At 41.0% G+C, this 22,378-nt stretch overlaps 1 protein-coding gene across 2 annotated transcripts in view; it reads right to left on the bottom strand.

Moving 5' to 3' along the window:
• SRPK1 (SRSF protein kinase 1) overlaps positions 1-22,378 on the bottom strand; it is a 75,680-nt gene that overhangs the window by 3,068 nt on the left and 50,234 nt on the right. For both annotated transcript variants that reach the window (XM_060231538.1, XM_060231540.1), the window contains 7 exons: positions 16,271-16,296; positions 14,861-15,074; positions 14,038-14,475; positions 12,435-12,535; positions 6,800-6,907; positions 5,649-5,718; positions 291-383 (listed from right to left, as the gene is read on the bottom strand). In XM_060231538.1, the coding sequence (XP_060087521.1) occupies positions 291-383; positions 5,649-5,718; positions 6,800-6,907; positions 12,435-12,535; positions 14,038-14,475; positions 14,861-15,074; positions 16,271-16,296 (1,050 nt within the window). The remainder of the gene's footprint in view (positions 1-290; positions 384-5,648; positions 5,719-6,799; positions 6,908-12,434; positions 12,536-14,037; positions 14,476-14,860; positions 15,075-16,270; positions 16,297-22,378) is intronic.

Genomic DNA, 22,378 nt, shown 5'->3' with positions numbered 1-22,378 from the left:
TCAATGAATTAAACACAAGAGTAAATACAAATGGCGTGATTTTGGTTCATCTTGGTAAAATGTAAAACACAGCTTTTGTGTTTGAATTTTCTTTTAGACTAAAAGGACTACCAAGGACCTCAGCCACTAATGGGTATTCCAGAATCTTGGATCAGACATATTAGGAAAGCAGAAAGGCATTTTCTTTTAAATAGCAAAGAACTACGTAGTGCCAAGCATAACTCTGGATTGCAGCCCTCAGATTTTCAACTTCAAGCAACAGAGACATGCAAGACTCTTTCCCCTCTTACCTTTTTTGGTGAAAAACTCCTTGGAGTATTTTCCAGCCACAATCAGTTTGCGAGGTATTTTCCCCAAAAGTTCTATGATCAATGCAATGTGGTCTGTGTGTCCCAAGAGAAAGAGAGAAAAGCAATGAAACCATGGCCCAAGATCATTTTGTAAACTTGGATTTGATACTCAGTTGTTGGAAATCCTGGACTGAATCCAAACTTTGTCTTCACAACTGTAAGGAAGGCAGATCAATTTTTGCTAATTTCCCCTTTCCAATTTGCCCTCCATGCAGTTCCTGAAGATTTTTTTTGTCCCCCAGAAGCAGCATTTTGCATAACTCATTAGATTGAAGTGGAAAACAGGGTGGAACTTTATTTCTGTTTGCACAGCTTCACCAACTGTACTTTGAGTTCAAGACACTCTTGCTCTACAAAAGCAAAAAGGATTTAGCCATTCTATGATACTGGAAGCTTTCATCTCTGTACCCACTGAAGCCTGGTTCTCAAGAATCTGTCAGAATGTCATGCAATATGATTTTCAGACTGGTTCTATATTATACTACTAGTTTTTAAATTGTTAATATTTCTTGGCTATTGGTTTCATTGGCTATTCGTTTCACTCCCTGTGAATGATTTTAACATAAAGACAACACACAAAAATATATGTACATGCAAACTGGGCAATATGAAAATTTAATCTGTCACAGTGAATTAATTCAATTTATGCAAAAAACACTAATACCAAGTAGCATGTTTGCATTATTTTTTGCCTCTGTGTCTTGGAAGCACAAGAATGGTTGAGAGTTTTAGCTTACATCCGTGGAGCTTCTTAAAGGTTGAGGCTAAAGCAATCTACAAATATGGACACAATCCAACAGGACACAATCCAACAGAAATCAATAAGAACATAAAAGAAGCCATGTTGGATCAAGCCAATGGCCCATCCAGTCCAACACTGTGTCACACAGTGGCCAAAATTTTTTTTCATATATATATAAATACACACACACACATACTGTGGCTAATAGCCACTGATGGACCTCTGCTCCATATTTTTATCTAACCCCCTCTTGAAGCTGGCTATGCTTGTAGCCGCCACCACCTCCTGTGGCAGTGAATTCCACATGTTAATCACCCTTTGGGTGAAGAAGTACTTCCTTTTATCCGTTTTAACCCACCTGCTCAGCAATTTCATCGAATGCCCACGAGTTCTTGTATTGTGAGAAAGGGAGAAAAGTACTTCTTTCTCTACTTTCTCCATCCCATGCATTATCTTGTAAACCTCTATCACATAACCCCGCAGTCGACGTTTCTCCAAACTAAAGAGCCCCAAGCGCTTTCTTCATAGGAAAAGTATTCCAACCCTTTAATCATTCTAGTTGCCTTTTTTTGGACTTTTTCCAATGCTATAATATCCTTTTTGAGGTGCAGTGACCAGAATTGTACACAGTATTCCAAATAAGACCGCACCATTGATTTATACAGGGGCATTATGACACTGGCTGATTTGTTTTCAATTCCCTTCCTAATAATTCCCAGCATGGCGTTGCCCTTTTTAATTGCAATCGCACACAGTCTTGACATTTTCAGTGAGTTATCTACCACAACCCCAAGATCTCTCTCATGGTCAATCTCTGCCAATTCACACCCCATCAACTTGTATTTGTAGCTGGGATTTTTGGCCCCAATGTGCATTACTTTGTACTTGGCCACATTGAACCTCATCTGCCACGCTGATGCCCACTCATCCAGCCTCAACAGATCCCTTTGGAGTGCCTCACAATCCTCTCTGGCTCTCACCACCCTGAACAATTTAGTGTCATCTGAAAACTTGGCCACTTCACTGCTTACTCCCAACTCCAAATCATTTATGAACAAGTTAAAGAGCATGGGACCCAGTACTGAGCCCTGCGGCACCCCACTGTTTACCGTCCTTCACAGTGAAGACTGCCCATTTATACTCACTCTCTGCTTCCTATTAATTAGCCAGTTTTTGATCCACAAGAGGACCTGTCCTTTTACTCCACGACTCTCGAGCTTACTAAGGAGCCTTTGATGAGGAACTTTATCAAAAGCTTCCTGGAAGTCAAGGTAAACAACATCTATTGGGTCTCCTTTGTCCACATGTTTGTTCACCCCCTCAAAGAAATGTAACAGGTTAGTGAGGCAAGATCTTCCCTTAAAGAAGCCATGCTGAGTCTTCCTCAATAACTCGTGTTCATCAATTATTAGTTTTTAATTCGTCTATCAGTTGTAGGACCTCCTCTCTTGTCACCTCAATCAGACTCAGGTCTTTCAACACCCCTTCCAAAATAAGTGGTTCTGGAGCAGGCAAACACTTCTCATCTTCCACAGTGAAGACGGAGGCAAAAAACGCATTCAGCTTCTCAGCCATTTCCCTATCGTCCTTTAGTAATCCTTTTATCCCTTGGTCATCCAAGGGCCCCACTGCCTCCCTGGCTGGTTTCCTGCTTCTAATATATTTGAAGAAATTTTTATTGTTGGTCTTTATGTTTTTTGCAATATGCTCCTCATAGTCCCTTTTTGCCTGCCTGATCACAGTCTTGCATTTGATTTGCCACAGCCTGTGTTCCCTTTTACTAATCTCACTTGGACTAGCTTTCCACCGCTTAAAGAAGTCCTTCTTATTTTTTACAGCTTCCATTACTTTGTTTGTTAACCATGCGGGCTTTTTCTTATACTTGTTTGTGCCTTTCCTAACTTGTGGTATATATTTTATCCGAGCTTCTAGGATTGTAGTTTTAAATAGCCTGCAAGCTTCCCCAAGGGTTTTGACCATATTTACCTTTCCTTTCAGTTTCCTCTTCACATGCCTCCTCATCTCAGAGAATTTACCCCTTTTAAAGTTAAACGTGGTTGTGCCTGTCTTTTGGGGGAACTCTATTTATACAAATGGTGAAATCAATAATCTTATGGTCATTGCTCCCAAGCGGTGTGATCAATTTTACATCTCTCACCAAGTCTTGGGCATTACTTAGGACCAAATCCAGGATTGCCCCATCTCTGGTAGGTTCTGTTACCATCTGCTCCATAGCACAGTCATTGAGAACATCAAGAAACTCAATCTCTTTCTCTCGACCAGAACACATATTGACCCAATCAATCTGCAGGTAGTTAAAATTACCTAGTACAACACGGTTTTTATGCTTAGCCGCTATCTTTAATCCCTCCATCATATTATAATCTTTTGATTTCGTGGGCAATAACAAACTCCCATAGTTAAATTTCCTTTTGGGCCCTCTATTTCGACCCAAAGCATTTCTAGAAGGGAATCTTATTCTTTGACCTCAGTCTTACTGGACTGTATACCCTCTCTGACATACAGAGTCACCCCACCTCCAACTCTTCCCTCCCTATCCTTCCGATATAACTTATATCCAGGTATCACCGTGTCCCACTGATTCTCCTCATTCCACCAAGTTTCTGAAATTCCCACAATGTCTGTTTTCCCCCAACACTAAACATTCCAACTCACCAATTTTACTTCGAACACTTCTAGCATTTGTATACAAACATCTATAATTTCCCAGGCAAGTTAGGCCAGCAGCCTTGCTCCTGCCGCCTTGAGACTTTGGCAGACACTCCATACTGTTTGTCACCATCTCAGTGGACAACTCTAATCCATTACCCGGTAGAAAAGTAACAGCTAACCTTTCATCTCTTTGAGATGAGTCCTCCTGAACCAGAGACATTTCATCTCCTGTCGACTTTCTCCCAAGATTTAGTTTAAAAACTGATCTACCACCTTTTTGATTTTAAGCGCCAGCAGCCTGGTTCCATCTGCGGACAAGTGGAGATGGTCTCTTTTGTACAGCTTCCACTTGTTCCAGAAAGCAAACAAATTTAAACCCTTCTTCCTTGCACCATCATCTCATCCACACATTGAGACTTCTAATTTGTGCCTGTCTCTCCAGCCCTGCACATGGAACAGGTAGCACTTCTGAGAAGGCTACCTTGGAGGTCCTGGCCTTAAGTCTCCTGCCTTGCAGCCTAAATTATTCCTCCAGGACCTCATGACTGCATTTCCCCACACCCTTGGTGTCAACATGCACCACGACCACTGGCTCCTCCGCAGCACTGTCCATCAGCCTATCTACTACACGTGTAATGTACACTACCTTTGCACCAGGCAGGCAAGTCACCATAAGGTCAGTACGCGGTTTTGTCACCCAGCTGTCTACTTGCCTAAGGATTGAATCACCAATACCAAGATCCGCCCTCTCTCCCTGCCCAGGGATGGTTCCTTGGCGCAAAAGGATTCCCGCTCATCAACTGAAGAAGAGGTCCCTTCTGAGGGTGCATTCCCTTTATCCTCAGCACGGTGCCGTGTTCCCTCTCAACCCTCATGCTCCCTGGCAGCAATGGGGCTGCCACGTTCGGAGCGGGGCTCATCTAATACGTCCCTGAGAGTCTTCCCCGAGTGCCTGACTGTCTCTGCTTCTCCAGGTCAGTCACCTTGGCCTCAAGGGTACGAACTCGTTCCCTGAGGACCAGGAGCTCCTTGCATTGAGCACACACCCAAGACTTCTGTCCTATGGGCATAGGACATACATGTGACACTCAGTGCAAAACACTGGAAAGCCCCCACCCTGCTGCTGCCATTCTACCTTCATGATAGCTTTTTAAAAAAATATAGTCCCCTTTAAATCCTGTTTGTTTATGTGGCTCCCCTTCTGGAGGGTCAACTTACCTTATTGGGAACACAAGGAAAATAGGGATCTGGGTTCCTGGTCCTTACACAGCCCCCAGGCTAAGAGCCACAGGCCAAGAGCCCTTTAGCTCTCGCCCTTCAGCTCGTGCCTCTGGCAAGGTTCAGCTTAATAATGCAAAGAGGGTGGGGAACACAGCCACTCCTAATCAATCAGCAACAATCACCTTCACCTTCAGTCCACTCAAACAAAACAGACAGCAGTTCCCCAGCAACCACAAACTCAGAATTTTCAGCAGTCATACAAACTCAGAAATTCTCAGCAACTTCCCCAGCTGCTTAGCCAAACCTCACCCTTGTATCACTTATTCTCTGCTCTCTCTCAGAACTCTCTGAAATGAAATAGTGTTTAAAGGACACTGAGCTCTGTATTGGAATGTTGGCTTGTGTTTTTCACAAAGATGCTAAAGGAAAGCTAGAGTGGACATGCCTCGCAACATGTGGAACCTAATTTTTCTAGCTTCTCTGAGAGGCAGGAAAAGTGATATGAAAATATCTTTAAACCCAGCTAACCTGCTACATCATACCTCAAAGCTCTCAGGAAACCTTATCAGGCTATTTTTTTAAAAAAATACCACCTATCCCAACTTCCTTTCTCATGAAAAAGATGGGTTCAAAACATCTGACCCTTTTATAACTGTGCTCACCTTCATCCCGTGAGTAGTCTTCACCAGAGTGAGGCTCAAAGAGATAATCACCTGTAGCCAGTTCAAAGGCCTGGGGAAAAACAGAGTCAGACACTTCAGGCTTATTACTTGGGAGCCTGCTGAAATCACCTTCCTCATGCCTTTTGTGAGCAAAAATTTTTTTGTGTGGGAGCTGTGGAAGCCTGGTTCCCACTTCTCAGTGCAGCCTCCCAAGAAATGTGGCTCTCTCTCTATGTAAGAACCAGGCTCTCCCCATGGGGGAACCAGGTTCATAAGCATCCTTACACACATGTTCCACAGGATCAAAGCCATATATTTTTAAATAAGTACCTAAAATCTATTAGCACTTGCCTGAATAAATGAAAGCAACCTGTATCACTTCTGGAAGATCTGTAGAGTTAGGTTTTCTGGGCCTATGAGTGCCAAAGCTGGGGGTGCAAGAATGCCTCTCTTTACATGCCCTTGTTGTTGAAATATTGTCCAATGAGGATACCACGTTGAGACTAAAACTGGGGCTGACTGTAGAGGCTGTGATGGACACTGTGCTTATAATTCCCTAACTAGCCAGTGTAAATGCTGAATCACAGATGCAATGTGCTCGGAAAACCCATCCAATTCCCAGGTGATCAATAGCTATTAGCACTAGTAGTCAATACTGAAAGATCTTCGAAGGTAGTTCTAGAGAATTCATTTCAAGGTTACAAAGTGAAAAATAGCTGTTATATGCAACTTGGATGCTGGCTGTCACCTGAAGCAATGAATTTAAGTACCATCTCAATGTTACAAGCTCAAGTGAGCAGAAATTTGTCAACGGCTACGGAACCTATTCCCTTTGGCTCACAGGGTCTGCCAACTATCAGTCTGGTCTGTACTTCATTGTCTTGCTCTTAAAAATTCTCCAACCATGACCTAATACTTGAAAAGCAGTGGACCCTGTCAGGAGTTACTCTGTCATTCTTGTTTTAGCAAAGCAACTCAAAATATACTGTGTGACAGCCCATTAAAGTTCATTACTTTGGATACACTAATCTGTAAATCAGAATGCAAACTATTGTTTAAAATTAGTTGATGTCTGCTGCAAAGGAACAGAAATTCCCATAGAATTTTGAAATCAAGAGCAGTTATGATTCAGGCAACCTGAATGAATTTACCATACAGGCTGTGCTCCAAATATCTGCTGGGGTGCTATAGCCTGCTCCAATCAGTACTTCCAAGGATCGGTACTGCCGTGTCTGAATGTCCTCAGTGAAGTGTTTATGCTGAAGAAGAAAAGGAAGTTGTGTTAAACTGAAGAACACGGAAGACTCCGTGAACAGTAAAGATATGTATTGGAAAACATACATGACATCACAATTTGACAAACAAATAATTTGCGATATATCATAAAATAATGTAGACAACCTGATCTCTTGGAATGGAAGAAACTCTAAAGTCCTGAAAGCATCACAGCCTGTTCTCTCTACACCTGCCAGATTTACAGAGCAATTCTATGCAGAGCTATTCCAGCCCAAACTCATTGAAATCAATGGGCTTATTAGATGGCAGTAATTCTGCACAGGATGGCACTGATTAAGTCTCACATGAAAGGAGGTGCAGGATCTTATCCATCTCACCCAAAAGGATTCAGGCAGGAAAAAGCATTCCAAGATGCTTAATCCCCAGCCAATTTAGAGCAGAGGCGTCAAACTTATTTGTTACTAGGGCTGGATCTGATATAAATGGGACTTTGATGGGGCAGGCCATGCATAGCATAAAATGTTATGTAAGGTAGTGGAGATTTAAACTTTATAAAGGATGCAGAGAAACACAATTAAGAATATTATTTTTACTTAAAATACAAACATGTTTAAAACTCTTATGATGTTTTGTTTAAAATGGAAAGGTGCAGGAATAGTGGGATTTGGCAATGCAATTTTAAAAACAAAACATCAAGAAAAAGCACAAGGATCACAGCAGAAGCTAAAAATATAAATCGAATATATAAAATGCTCTGGGCTTAGGAAAACATGAAATGGCTGGGCACTGCAAGCTTCTCCCTCTGCCCCCAGGTCTACTTAGATTGGCATTGGCTCTTCAGGGTAATATCCCCCTTTGTGTTCCCAGGTTAGAGTACTCACTAGGCACCAGTTCTCAGGTCCATTAAGCAGAGACATGCTGGCTCAAAGCATCAGCCCTTTATTTGCAAGGTCGCACAACTCCAGCAAGGAACAGCTTCAAACTGGCCACATAAACACCGAAAAGTGAAACTGAGTTCCACTCCATAAAAATACATTGCAGCTAAGACAAAGCTGTGAGGAAAATATGGAATGGATCTTCCATTAAGGTCTCTGTGCAAAGAGACCTTAGTGGAAAGGCCATTCTGCATTTTCTTTGCAGCTTTGCAAGCCCAGAATTGCTTCCTGCTTCAACCTGCAAAGATAAGAAGGAGCTGGGAACTTTGGCAGCTTTGGAGCTTCAAACAGTGAGGACAAAAGGGGGAGAGGGGGAGAAAAGAGCCCCACGGACCTGATTAAAGCCCTGGGCGGGCTTCTAGCCCGCAGGATGGACATTTGACACTCCTAATTTTAGAGGTTCTATATAGGCCATCAGTTAAACTGAACTGTATTCAGAAGCAAACCAAAAGACAGTGCAACTGAACAGGCCGCATAGGGAGACAGGGACATTTTATTAAGTCAGTAACCTGAATGCCACCTAATGGTTAAGGGCTTCCCTAGCACTGTGTCACGGAAAAATTCTGAGTTGGCCCCTTTATGAAAACACCCCTTGAAATATCTAAGTCATCCATACATTGTTTGAAGCACTTAAAATCACTTGTTGCCTTCAAGCTTTGTAGAATTTAGTTGCCAGAAGAATTTAGGTCAGGAGAGTTTATCTAAGGAGAATTTCAGATGGGAAAAGAGTAAAAATTGGCAAGAAAGATGTTTTGCTTAACTGAAGATGAGAAACTGTAGATAGCAAAAATTTCTCACTGGGCATTATCTGAGTCCAGTTTGAGATCAAAGAAAAATGGACATTAGCCAACATGGGAGTCCATCTGCACTAGCAGGTGCAGAGAAAGATGTCAAAGTAAGATTAATAGGCAAGATATTTATCTGAGATAAACATGTGAAAAGAGAAGGGTTCTCATAGCCAAAAGCTATATAAGCTTTTCTTGATGCAGTGTCTTGCTGCAGTGTCAGAGAGCTGAACTGCTGTCTGAGGTGCCAGCCATTTTCTTTTAGAGATCTCTAACAGGTATGTGCTGAGAGCACTTAGAAAAACTTTCAGAGTTTTGAGATGTAACCTTTGAAATGCTTAGAAGTCTTAGAATTTAGCAGGTACAGAAAATTATAAGAGTCTCTAACAAATAAAGCATAGTGTGCAAGTGTGTTATCTATAACTGGAAATTGTTCTGCCTTTTCTATAAGTTGCTTTGATACGGAGAAAAATAAAGTTTTATCAGTTGTTCATGGAACAGCAACTCTGCATTTCTTGTATTAGATGCTGGGAGAATAAGTTTTGTTTTGAGTAACAGTGCTACAAAAAAGTGTCAATGTAATATAAGGAAATAACAGGGAAAATTCCCCAACACACTGCTATAAGGATATGTTACAGTAGCATTAGAGAAAGGACCTCCATGGATCCCTGCTCGATATGTTAAACCATGGCATAGAGAATCGGAATCAACTTTGTAATCTCAATGCTAGGAGTGACAGTTGGGGTGGAAAATATAATTCTGAAATGAAAGACAAACGTGGAAACAACTGAAAATTATAGTTATGATTTGAAAGATGGTGTAGAAGGAGGAAAGAAATGCAGGAGATAGTTGGTTGTTCATTCCATTCATTTAGTATGTTCTGCCCCAGCAGAAACACTATCCATCAAACTTACCAGGCACCAATTTACTTCCCCCCCCCCCCAAAAAAAAGACAGCCCTGAACACCATTAACTGCATAAAAGCAAAGGCCAAAAACAAAAAGGCCCAGATTTAGAAAAATAGTTTTCAGTAAAAAGAAAACCAACATGGTGTCATGAGCCCTGACACATGGAGCCACAAATGAGAGGAAAGCCCTCTGTAAAATATACTTAGCAGAAGAGTAGAGAACAAACTATTGTGGTCTAATAGAAGGCCTAGAGAAACCCAAGCTGATTCCAGTTCTGCCCTCAAGTTTGCCAGCCCCAAGCTATTTCACAAATTGTAAGAATAAAAGTTAACTAAACCATGTACAGGTCACTGCACCAAGGGCAATACAACAATGTAACAAAAAACCCAAATTCTTAAAACTTCAGACTGTTCCAAAGACAAAGCTTTGTGCTAATATTTTAAAAACAGCTACAGGAATGTTAAGTTAGAAGTGAGCTGTCATGTGTGCTGTACCTTAATGAAATAATGCTGAAGCATTCAGTACTCCACTAAAGCATGAACTCCTACAGAAATGACACAATAGTAAGGCAGTTCTAAAATTTAAACTTTCTGGAAAGTGGTAATAGATTTATATGTGGTAGTCTAAGTAAACTGTTCCCTGTATGGATATAATTTATTATTACTTATCACAACCTGAAGTCTAGGGAAACAACATTACTTTTAAAAACCCAGAATGCTGTAATCTAAAAATATTAGGAAAGATAAATGTATTACCACAATGGCATGAAACATACAGGTACTCAAACACAGAGGAGTTTACATTACAGTACAGACAGGCAATCCTCCAGCTAGTATGCCAAATGACGGTGGGTCAGACCATGTTGCTCAGCCTGTAGGGATCGCTCTCGACTCAAGATACTGAAGGGAAACTCCTGAAGCCTTGGCAGCACTGCTGGAGTAGCAGCATGGGAGAAGGCAAGAGGCACAGTGTATACCTGTCATGCACTCGAAAACCCATGCAGGTGAGCCCAAGGGACTCTGGCAGCACCTCTTGGGTTTTTGCCTGCTACCAGCATGTTTGGACAAGTACAGATCTCTCCCCATCCCTGCTCATTTTGCAGCCCACAAATATCTTCATAGGTAGAGATTTGTGTTTGAGCACTAGAGCTAAAAAGCTTACCTACCCTGCATTAGAGTGATCAGCTTTAAAGAAATTTTAGTCAACAAATTGGTCATGTGTGTCTTGGTTGTGAATTACTGTGCCACAGCAGGCACCATCTCAGCAGTGTGTGAAAGAGGAGAGGATGCCTCTTCAAAGATGACACCTCACTGGAGTTTTTTCTCCTCCAAGTCTTTTGCTTAACTAGTTAAGGGCAAGATTTTTAGCCTACCATTAGCCAGCCAAATTAAGCATGGTCACCAGAATACAACATCAGACACGTTAAATATGACATGTGCAGGCCTTTATGGATGTCTCAGTGAGCTCTGGATGCATTCAGAAGCCTTTGCTACAATGTCAACGAACGGATGGCATGTATTGGATAAATGCCTGACCTGGAAAGCCCAGGCTAGCCTGACCTCATCAGATCTCAGAAGCAAAGCAGGGTCAGCCCTGGCCAGTGTTTCAAAGTAAGACCTCCACAAAATCCCAGGGTCATGACGCAGAGGTAAGCAATGGCAAACTACCCCTAGACATATCTTGCCTTGAAAACCCTGTAAGTTAGTTGTGCCTTGATGGCACTTTCTACCACCACTGGATCAATTAACTAATGATTTTAACATACCTTCATTTATAGACTGCCTTTCTGATTGAAGTTTGATGAGAATTACAAAATATAATAACTAATTCAATCAGATAACGTTAAACCTCAAAATAAACAATGTGTTAGGGCTAAGATTACAAAGCTGGAAACCATGCAGATAAACAAAACAAGCAAAAAAACCTGATTAAGGTATGATATACCATAATGTAACAAAAGCAAGGGGATCTGTACAGCAGGCAATGCAATAAACTACAATCCTATTCCCTTATATAACACTTCTAATTCCTTTAATAAAAATGCCCTCCCAAGCATTTTTCTTTAACACATTTTGTGGAAGCCTTTCTGTTATTCTTGGGCAGGCCAAACCACAGGGCAAATAGTTGCCAATATAATTCCCATTTGCCAGGTGGCACCTTCAGAAGTATCTGCTCAGATGAGTGAAATAAACTAATAATAATAATGGCCAGGCATCGCCAGAGAGGGGGGGTCCTGAAGGTATGTCCTGAAGGCCATGACAGCTTTGTAGGTGATAGGCAGAAGCTTGAATTGAACTGGTAGCTGATTGGTAGCCAATGGGGGGACTGCAGAGTGGGTGTGACATGTGAGTATGTTTCACCTAGTCCCTGACAGGAAATGGACTGTGACATTCAGCACCAACTGGAGCTTTCGAGTTGATGTTAATTGTTGGTCCATACATAGTACGCTGCAATATTCTAGCTTAGAGGTAAGCACAGCAGGAATCCATGTGGCCAAATCAGCTAAATTAAGGTAGAGGGCCACCTTCCAGATTGAATGAAGCTGGAAGAATGCTTTTTTTTTTTACAGTAGCACCAACATGTTTCTGTGGCAATAACACTGGATCCAGTATAACCTCTAGGTAGGCTCTTAACTGAGTCAGTGAGTGTCAGCTGGACCTCATTAAAAGAGGAAAGTATATAGGAATAAAAGAAAAAAAAATTCAGAAGCAGCAAGATGTCTTGCCACTTTTCAAGTACCTTCAAAGACCAGTGTAGTGATAGGGAAAACCCTCACCCTTCTCTTACGTAGTATTCACCAGAACAAAAAGTAGTGGTCACCACCAGAAATTTGACATGATATGGTGGTGCCTATATTCGCCCTAGCTAATTAAAGTGGATTAGCAGTTTGTCTCATACAGCTTGGAAAGGCTTTTAAACTTACCACCCAGCAAGCATTTCCGAGGTCGGCTATCTTCACTTTGAGCTTATCAGCATTCCCAGGCTCAAGAGGATTAAGGAGGAAATTCCCAGCAGCAGACTTTCCTAAATGAAGATTTGTAATTGGAAGTTAATAACACATGCACACAGCCACCATCTGCCCTACAAATAGTAAAAAGTGCCCCCTGCCTTCAGTACAGTAGTCACAGGATCCAAAAATATTACTCTAGTGTCATGAACCCAAAATGCTTCAAACTTGGTTTCTCAATACAGCAAGTGGGGGTGGGAAGAAGAAAACCACAAAAGTACTATTCAAATGAATCCCAACACATTTCCAAGTTTGTTATTTTGGGCGTTTTTTTGTAAAGACTGAAAATGAAAAGTTTAGTTTAAGGTCAAGTTTGCTTGCACAGCTTTTACAATAAACATGATGCTTGAAAAAGAGGATAAATCTCAAAACGCGTTAGTATTTGTTGCTTGGTTTCTTAAAATAGCAGCTTCCCATGAAGTGCAGGAGGGCATTTTTTAAACTCAAGGAAAAGTATGAATTTTAAATATCTTCTTTTGGCATCACACTTACATTCAAACATCTTGCTCTCTACAGTGATCATAATTAAAACAGCACTCAGCTAATTTGCAGCTAGATGTATAACAGGGAAAGACATAATAGCAGTCATTTTTATACTTTTGTGTTCATCAGATTATGTGTTGATGGTCATTTAGAAATCAAAACAGCAATCTGTTTTACTGGTAGGCATTTTGAATAAAGGACCAAGTCCTGAGCCTTATACCAAGTGGTTTGCCAGCAAGTTCTAGGGCTGATGTATTCCTTCCTCCTGTACCTCTTATCCTCCTATTCCTTAATACACAAAGGGGTAGGGGGAAGGGACAAGGGAGAGATTAGAGCACAATTTATGGGGGGGGGGGGGAGGCCTTATGCAATCCAAAATTATTCAATCAGGTTCCATGGGGGGATAATACAAACCTTCCTTATACAGATATTGTAAGGATTACTAGATCATTTTATTTATTTATTTATTTAATTTGATTTTTAGCCCACCTGGGTGGGTTACATCATAAAAACAATCAACAGTAAAAACAATAAAAGACCAATTTAAAATATATAAAATCTAAAACTACAGAGTGATAGAGACTAAAATGGCAGGTTCTGCCTCACAGACATGGACTATTGTCCAGGTCCAGCAGATCTTATAACATTGGGATTGAATGAAGGGGGGAGGCCGGAAACAAGCCTCACTGCCTCACCTGAAAGCCTGAGGAAAGAGCTCTGTTTTACAGGCCCTAAGGAATTGGAGCAGATCCCGCAGAGCCCAGATCTCCAGGGGGAGCTCATTTCACCAGGCAGGGGCCAGGGCTGAACAGGCCCTAGCCCTCATCGAGGCCAGATGGACGTCTCTGGGGACAGTTTTGAACCCTAGGGGACAGTTCTACCTAATACAGTGGGTTGGATCCAATGTCTCTCTTTTGTTAAGTGAACAGCCTTGCAATGGAAAGACAATAAATTCAATCCATTGTTACATATTCTCAGGCAAACAATCATCAAGATTTTAAGATCCAGTTGTTACATGGAACCACAAAATCAGTACCTTTGCTGCTCTCTGATGTTCCATTATTCTCATTCTCATCCTCTGAAGGTATTTCTGCCCTGATGCTTTCTTGTAAGTTACTGATCTGTTGCTCATTGAAATACTGTTCTTCACTTGAAGTTGCCTGGCATATCATTGAATCCAGAACCTCTGAAATTAATGGTACACATGAATCTGATATTGCTTCCTGTATCCTGGTCTCTGAGCCACCATTACTTTGGGTGCAAGTACAGCTCTCCTCCTTCTCCTGCTGTTCCTGACAGGGACTGCTGCAGTCATTGGCATTATGAAGGTCCTCTTCACATCTCACTGATGCTTGGTTGTTGGAGTCTGAGAAAGCATTCATTTGCATTACCCCATTGCAATTGATTTCTGTTATACATTTTTCAACAACTCCCTCTATTAAGATAGTTTGCTTGGGTACAAGTGAGATAGCATCTGAAGAGAGGGAAAGGAAAAAAAAAGTCAGAAAGCTTATGGAGTGAAGGAAGTCTAGCCAAGAGTAGAACTCTAATGCAAACATATTTAGTCAGTGATAGTTGCTGTATCAGTGCAAACAGAACCCTGGGATTGGAAATGCTCTTAATACTTGCTGACAGTGGCCTAAGCTTAGGAGTCTGTTAAGACTGTTCTGAACTGGGGCCTAACTGGTTCATATAACAATGTTAAAAGAAATATAAAATACATAGGATTGTTGTATTCCATCTTTCAGAAATTTCTATTAATTAATCAATTCTATTATTCATTCATTTATAATTTGTAAAACCTCACATCAGCCTGAAAAAATGGACATCCAATCTTCATGTTTTCCAGAGACTAATACCTGTCTTTCCTGGCGGCCCTTCATCTGGGGGGCTCTCTTTTAAGAGTAACTGAAGGGGTCTTGGAATCTCTTGCCGCTCTTCAGATTGCACTTGCAGAGGGCTTGCTTCCTTCTCCATTTCCTCGATTTCTTGGATGCGTTTCTCCAGCAGTTCTGCTTGTCGTTTCTGTTTTTTTTTCAATTTCTTTTTTTTATTTTTGGACATTTTGTCAGCCTGTATGGTAATTGCATATATAAAACCTCTCAGGTATTTACAGCAATCTACTGCAACAAACAAGTAATTCAGCAGGCTTTCATTGCTTCAGAATTTTTTTAAAATGGTCTTTAAACAGGAGAAAATAGTAGGGACAAAAATCCACCATAAAGAAGATCAATCAGCTAGTAACACTTCCTTACTCTTTTAAATAGACCTCAACCCTGTCCTTCTAATTGTGGTCTGGTATTTATGGTGCACATGCATATAATATGGAATAAACCAGATGGAAACTCTCTGTGGCCTGCACCTCACCCTCTCAGATGCCAAATATGCTTTTCATAGCAGGAAGGGCAGAATAAAGACAGTATTCACAAGGAGAGAAAAAAAAAATCTGCCCCTCATCACTAGTAATAGCTGACCTCATTCTAGATAAACTAAGAACCTTTAAGAAATACAAACCAGTAAACACAATTTTGTTCATGTGAAAAGTACAAACTCATGAACAAAACTGTTCATGCACTGGGTAACCAAAGCAGAAAACAACCTGACTAGTTTCAGCATTACTAAAGCAAGGAAAGGTTGACCATTGACATAAAGAAAGGAAACAAAACCATTTGACAACTAATCTAAATATGTTCAGAAGTTACTTTGGGACCCACATACCTTCAGGACCACCTCTCTCAATATGCCCCCGGAAGGATGTTACATTCTGGGAATAAGAACTTCCGAGTGGTCCTCAGCCTGAAAGAAATCTGGCTGTCCTCAACTAGGGCCAGGGTCTTCTCAGCCTTGGCCCCTGCCTGGTGGAACTCTCTGCCAGAGAACACCCATGCTCGGCAGGGCATATAAAGCATAGATGCCAGGCATTTGGTTGAGGACAGCAATGGGACAGTACAATATCTGGCAATCTCATACCCTCCACCCTGTGTAATTCCCCTCCCCCCAGAGAGCTCAGGGAATTTTTTTTCTGCCATATTAACAAGGTATTGCTCTTATTGGTTGATATTTTAATGTTGATTTTATTCTAAATTATTGTTGTATTACTGCTGTAAGCTTGCAGGGAATGGGCAGCCTAATACATCAAATTTAGTAGTAGCAGCAGCAGCAACAACAACTATGAGTTGCCCCTCCCCATTTTAGTAGGAGGCCTTCAAAGTTACAGGACTGTTGTTACATAAACATGATATACTAAAGAGATAAATTACCACACTTACTGGTTTGGGCTGTGGTGCAGTACTCACTGTGAAACAAGGAAGAAACAATTAGCATATTTATTGTCTATACTGCAATAATGGTATAGAACAGAGCTCGACAAATCCCAAGTACTGGGTTGCCAAGGAACACAGAAATTTTCAGCAGTGATTTTACTGTAGTGTCTTTGTGATGCTCAGTGGAAATACAAAGCTTAGTTATCACTTCCTATCAGATTATTTGACATATATAAGAATGCATGTACATGAAGCTCATGTCATTGCTTCCTAATGTGTTTACACCGGTCAGTGGTGGAAGATGAATTCATATCTTAACCTGTTGCTTTCTATAATGGCTGCAATATTCAATTAAATTGAACTTTTAAAATTAATGAATTTATGAGAAATTGGGGGAAGTCATGTTTAGGATTAGAGGCGAACTCTTTGTGGTGGAGATGGCAACCAGAATGACCACATATTGTTTATATACTACAATACTTTCATCATAGCTTTAATACAATTATGCAAAACTGTGAAGAGTCCACAATTAGGCTTTGGGGCAGCAATGATTAGAAACAAGGTTATTAAAATATAAAACCATGAGAGCTAAAAAAAAGTGATTCTGGGACTTAAGTAGTAGACTGCCCACAATAAAATTCCAAATTTTAGAAAAGGAAGACATTTCCATATCAGGTTGACAAAAAGTTTAATTTTGTTCACTGCCAAAGCCCTCTGAGCAATTAGGTAGTAGACATCCAATTAAATCACATTAGGAACACAAAAAGCTGTTGAACATTGTTCTTCTCACATAAGCAGAGAGAACACATCGATGTCAGATTTCTATACAGAATAAGTATGTTATCAGTCCTAAGAATACTTAACTCTTCTGTTTTCAAAAGAAGAGGCATACAGGAAAGGTGACTCTGAATTAAGAACATAAGAGAAGCTGTGTTGGATCAGGCCAATGGCCCATGCAGTCCAACATTCGGTGTCACACAGTGGCCAAAAAACCCAGGTGCCATTAGCAGGTCCATCAGTGGGGCCAGGACACTAGAAGCCCTCCCATTGTCCCCCGCCCCCCAAGCACCTAGAATACAGAGCATCGTTACCCCAGACAGAGAGTTCCATCAATATATTGTGGCTAATAGCCACTGATGGACCTCTGCTTCATATATTTATCCAATCCCCTCTTGAAGCTGCCTATGTTTGTAGCTGCCACCGCCTCCTGTGACAGTGAATTCCATGTGTTAATTACCCTTTGGGTGAAGAAGTACTTCGTTTTATCCATTCTAACCTGACTGCTCAGCAATTTCATTGAGTGCCCACGAGTTTTTGTATTGTGAGAAAGGGAGAAAAGTACTTCTTTCTCTGCCTTCTCTATCCCATGCATAATTCTGTAAACATCTATCATGTCACCCCTCAGTCGACATTTCTCCAAGCTAAAGAGCCCCAAGCGTTTTAACCTTTCTTCATATGGAAAGTGTTCCAACCCTTTAATTCATTCTAGTTGCCCTTTTCTGCACTTTTTCCAATGCTATAATATCTTTTTTGAGATGTGGTGACCAGAATTGTACACAATACTCCAAATGAGGCCACACCATCAATTTACAAGGGCATTATGATACTGACTGATTTGGTTTCAATTCCCTTCCTAATAATTCCCAGCATAGCATTGGCCTTTTTTATTGCAGTTGCACACTATCTTGACATTTTCAGCAGGTTATCTACCATGACCCCAAAATCCCTCTTGGTCAGTTTCCACCATTACACCCTCCCATCAACTTGTATTAATAGTTAGGATTTTTGGTCCCAATGTGTATTACTTTGCACCTGGCCATGTTGAACCTCATTTGCCACATTGACGCCTACTCGCTCAGCCTCGACAGATTCCTTCAGAGTGCCTCACAATCCTCTCTGGTTCTTACCACCCTGAACAATTTAGTGTCATCTGCAAACTTAGCCACTTCACTGCTTACTCCCAACTCCAAATCATTAATGAACAAGTTAAAAAGCATCGGACCCAGTACTGAACCCTGCAGTACCCCACTACTTACCACCCTCCACTGCGAAAATTGCCTATTTATACTCACTCTCTGTTTCCTATTAATTAGCCAACTTGTAATCCATGAGAGGACTTGTCCTTTTACCCCATGACTCTTGAGCTTACTTAGGAGCCTTTGATGAGGAACTTTATCAAAAGCTTTCTGGAAGTCAAGGTACACAACATCTATTTGTTCCCTTTTGTCCACATGTCCATCAACATCATAAGCTCATCAGGCCTTAACAATTGGGAATATTTTAAATAGATGATTCAGGACTCCTATCCTTAAGAAGCAATGACTATCTAGATGGGCAAAGGATTTTGGAAGGTTCAGTCACACAGCTGTATTCATTACCCAGAATTCTTTACACGATGCTGTTCGTTTGTACTTAATTCTCTCTCAACATAACCGAGAAAATGATCAATCCTGTATTCTTAAATGAGGACCAAAGATGAAGCAGAGGCAAGTCAACTACACTTTTAGTCCCTTTAAACTGATATAATGAATAAACAAGGAAAGACCAGCTAGTGGCCTACAGAATAATTCTCTCTGGGCCCTGATATAAGAACATAAGAGAAGCCATGTTGGATCAGGCCAACGGCCCATCAAGTCCAACACACTGTGTCACACAGTGGCAAAAAATTTTATATACACACATACACTGTGGCTAATAGCCACTGATGGACCTGTGCTCCATATTTTTATCTAACCCCCTCTTGAAGCTGGCTATGCTTGTAGCCGCCACCACCTCCTGTGGCAGTGAATTCCACATGTTAATCACCCTTTGGGTGAAGAAGTACTTCCTTTTATCCGTTTTAACCTGTCTGCTCAGCAATTTCATCGAATGCCCACGAGTTCTTGTATTGTGAGAAAGGGAGAAAAGTACTTCTTTCTCTACTTTCTCCATCCCATGCATTATCTTGTAAACCTCTATCATGTCACCCCGCAGTCGACGTTTCTCCAAGCTAAAGAGTCCCAAGCGTTTCAACCTTTCTTCATAGGGAAAGTGCTCCAGCCCTTTAATCATTCTAGTTGCCCTTCTCTGGACTTTCTCCAATGCTATAATATCCATTTTGAGGTGCGGCGACCAGAACTGCACACAGTACTCCAAATGAGACCGCACCATTGATTTTTACAGGGGCATTATGATACTGGCTGATTTGTTTTCAATTCCCTTCCTAATAATTCCCAGCATTGCGTTGGCCTTTTTTATTGTAAACGCACACTGTCTTGACATTTTCAGTGAGTTATCTACCACGACCCCAAGATCTCTCTCTTGGTCAGTCTCTGCCAGTTCACACCCCATCAACTTGTATTTGTAGCTGGGATTCTTGGCCCCAATGTGCATTACTTTGCACTTGGCCACATTGAACCGCATCTGCCACGTTGACGCGCACTCACCCAGCCTCAACAGATCCCTTTGGAGTTCCTCACAATCCTCTCTGGTTCTCACCACCCTGAACAATTTAGTGTCATCCGCAAACTTGGCCACTTCACTGCTCACTTCCAACTCTAAATCATTTATGAACAAGTTAAAGAGCATGGGACCCAGTACCAAGCCCTGCGGCACCCCACTGCTTACCGTCCTCCACAGCGAAGACTGCCCATTTATACTCACTCTCTGCTTCCTATTACTCAGCCAGTTTTTGATCCACAAGAGGACCTGTCCTTTTACTCCATGACTCTCAAGCTTTCTAAGGAGCCTTTGATGAGGAACTTTATCAAAAGCTTTCTGGAAGTCAAGGTAAACAACATCTATTGGGTCTCCTTTGTCCACATGTTTGTTCACCCCCTCAAAGAAATGTAACAGGTTAGTGAGGCAAGATCTTCCCTTGCAGAACCCATGCTGAGTCTTCCTCAATAACCCGTGTTCGTCAATGTGCCTACTCATTCTGTCCTTGATAATGGTTTCTACGAACTTTCCCGGTATTGAAGTCAGACTGACTGGCCTGTAATTTCCCGGGTCTCCTCTGGAACCTTTTTTAAAGATGGGGGTGACATTTGCTACCTTCCAGTTCTCAGGAACGGAGGCAGATTTCAATGAAAGATTACAGATTTTTGTTAGAAGATCCACAAGTTCAACTTTGAGTTCTTTCAGAACTCTCGGATGTATGCCATCCGGACCCGGTGACTTATTAGTTTTTAATTTGTCTATCAGTTGTAGGACCTCCTCTTTTGTCACCTCTGTCTGACTCAGGTCTTTCAATACCCCTTCCAAAATTAGTGGTTCTGGGGCGGGCAAAAAGTTCTCATCTTCCACAGTGAAGTCGGAGGCAAAAAATTCATTTAGCTTCTCAGCCATTTCCCTATCCTCCTTCAGTAATCCTTTTACCCCATGGTCATCCAAGGGCCCCACTGCCTCCCTGGCTGGTTTCCTACTTCTAATATATTTGAAGAAAGTTTTATTGTTGGTCTTTATGTTTTTTGCAATATGCTCCTCATAGTCCCTTTTTGCCTGCCTGATCACAGTCTTGCATTTGATTTGCCACAGCCTGTGTTCCCTTTTACTAATCTCACTTGGACTGGTTTTCCACCGCTTAAAGGAGTCCTTCTTACCTTTTACAGCTTCCATTACTTTGTTTGTTAACCACGCAGGCCTTTTCTTATGCCTGTTTGTGATTTCTTATGCCTGTTTGTGATTGCCTGATTTAGCAAAGTGTTTCATGTAAAAGGAGAAAAAAGCCTATTTTTTTGAGTTGCAAAAGGAATACAAGCCGTAAACTATGATGTGGTGCCCAAAATAGCTCAATAAAAATTTTAAACAATTTTGACTGTTGTTTTTCTGTTATAATAAGTGTAAAATAAGTCAAATATCAAGTAGGTTCATTAGTAAGGGATTTCAAATCATAATCTGATTAATAATTCATGTAGCATAAGAAAATAAAGTCCAAAATATCCAGTCCAGAGATAAAGTCCAAAATATTTAGTCCAAAGGTCTAGTTCAGTCCATAATGAGGTATCTGGATTAACTGTAGCTCATTTCAAACATAGAACCTGACTTTAGCCAGAATCCAGTGATGGACTGCCTCCGAAATCCCTGTTTATGGACAATCAACACTGTGTCAGGATCAATCAGGGCCAACTCGCACACTAGGCAAATTTTGCAGGGCTGTGAAGGGCGGGCAGTAGCGGGGGGTGGGGGCAGGTTAGGCAGCCTGCCTGGGGCGCTGGGAGAATACAACAACATACAATATTTAGAAGACCAATCCATGTCCTCTCTAAGATGCTAAGTTCATCCATGAAAGGTTCTCTAATTGAATCAAGGAATAATTAATTGGATAACTTGTTTTGGACTGGATGTTTTAGACTAAATATTTTGGACGTTATTTCTGGACTGGATATTTTGGACTATATTAACCTATACTACATGAATCAGGTTATGTTTTGAAATTCCTTACTAATGAACATACTTGATATTTGACTTATTTTACACTTATAACAGAAAAACAGTCAAAATTGTTTAAAATGTTTACCGAATTATTTATTTTGTGTTTGTGCAACACATCAGTTTCTTGCTTGAATTTCTTCTGTGGTTTTGTTGGCTGTGATTTCTCTCATTTTTAGTTGCAAGCCTAACCATTCAAAAAGAAGGTTTCAATGTGTAGAAACACAGAATTCTGTCCCTAAAGCTTTGTCTAGAAATCAGAGAAGTTGGCCATCCATGGTGTAAACAAGACACAGGCTGACATAAAAGGACTGTGATTGCTGTCCATATCACTAACAGGCAATGGCGTTACTACTGGCAGTATTCCCATGATGTGTGCCACTTTAAATTAGATACAGCTGTCAAGAATCTATTACATAATTCAATACAAAACAAAGCTTTTTTATAGTAAAAATCACTCTGTGGAGATACCAGATGAATCCCAAAGCTTAGCTGATTAAATGTTGCCAATTTCTGGAAGCCTCATATTAGCACAAATTAGATTACAACAAACATGCATATAGAATCTGGTCTGTATAGAGTGATGTAGGGAAGCTACTTGTTATAGAACTCAACATACATTATCTGTTATGTAATCCCCATTAATTTAGTGGCTGCCATTGCTGGGTTCAATTTAAAGCTATCAGAGTAATCCTAGTCCAGGGG

The sequence above is a fragment of the Heteronotia binoei genome, chromosome 2 (assembly GCF_032191835.1).
Source record: "Heteronotia binoei isolate CCM8104 ecotype False Entrance Well chromosome 2, APGP_CSIRO_Hbin_v1, whole genome shotgun sequence".
NCBI lineage: Eukaryota > Metazoa > Chordata > Lepidosauria > Squamata > Gekkonidae > Heteronotia > Heteronotia binoei.
This window is presented reverse-complemented; position numbering and strand designations above follow the sequence as displayed.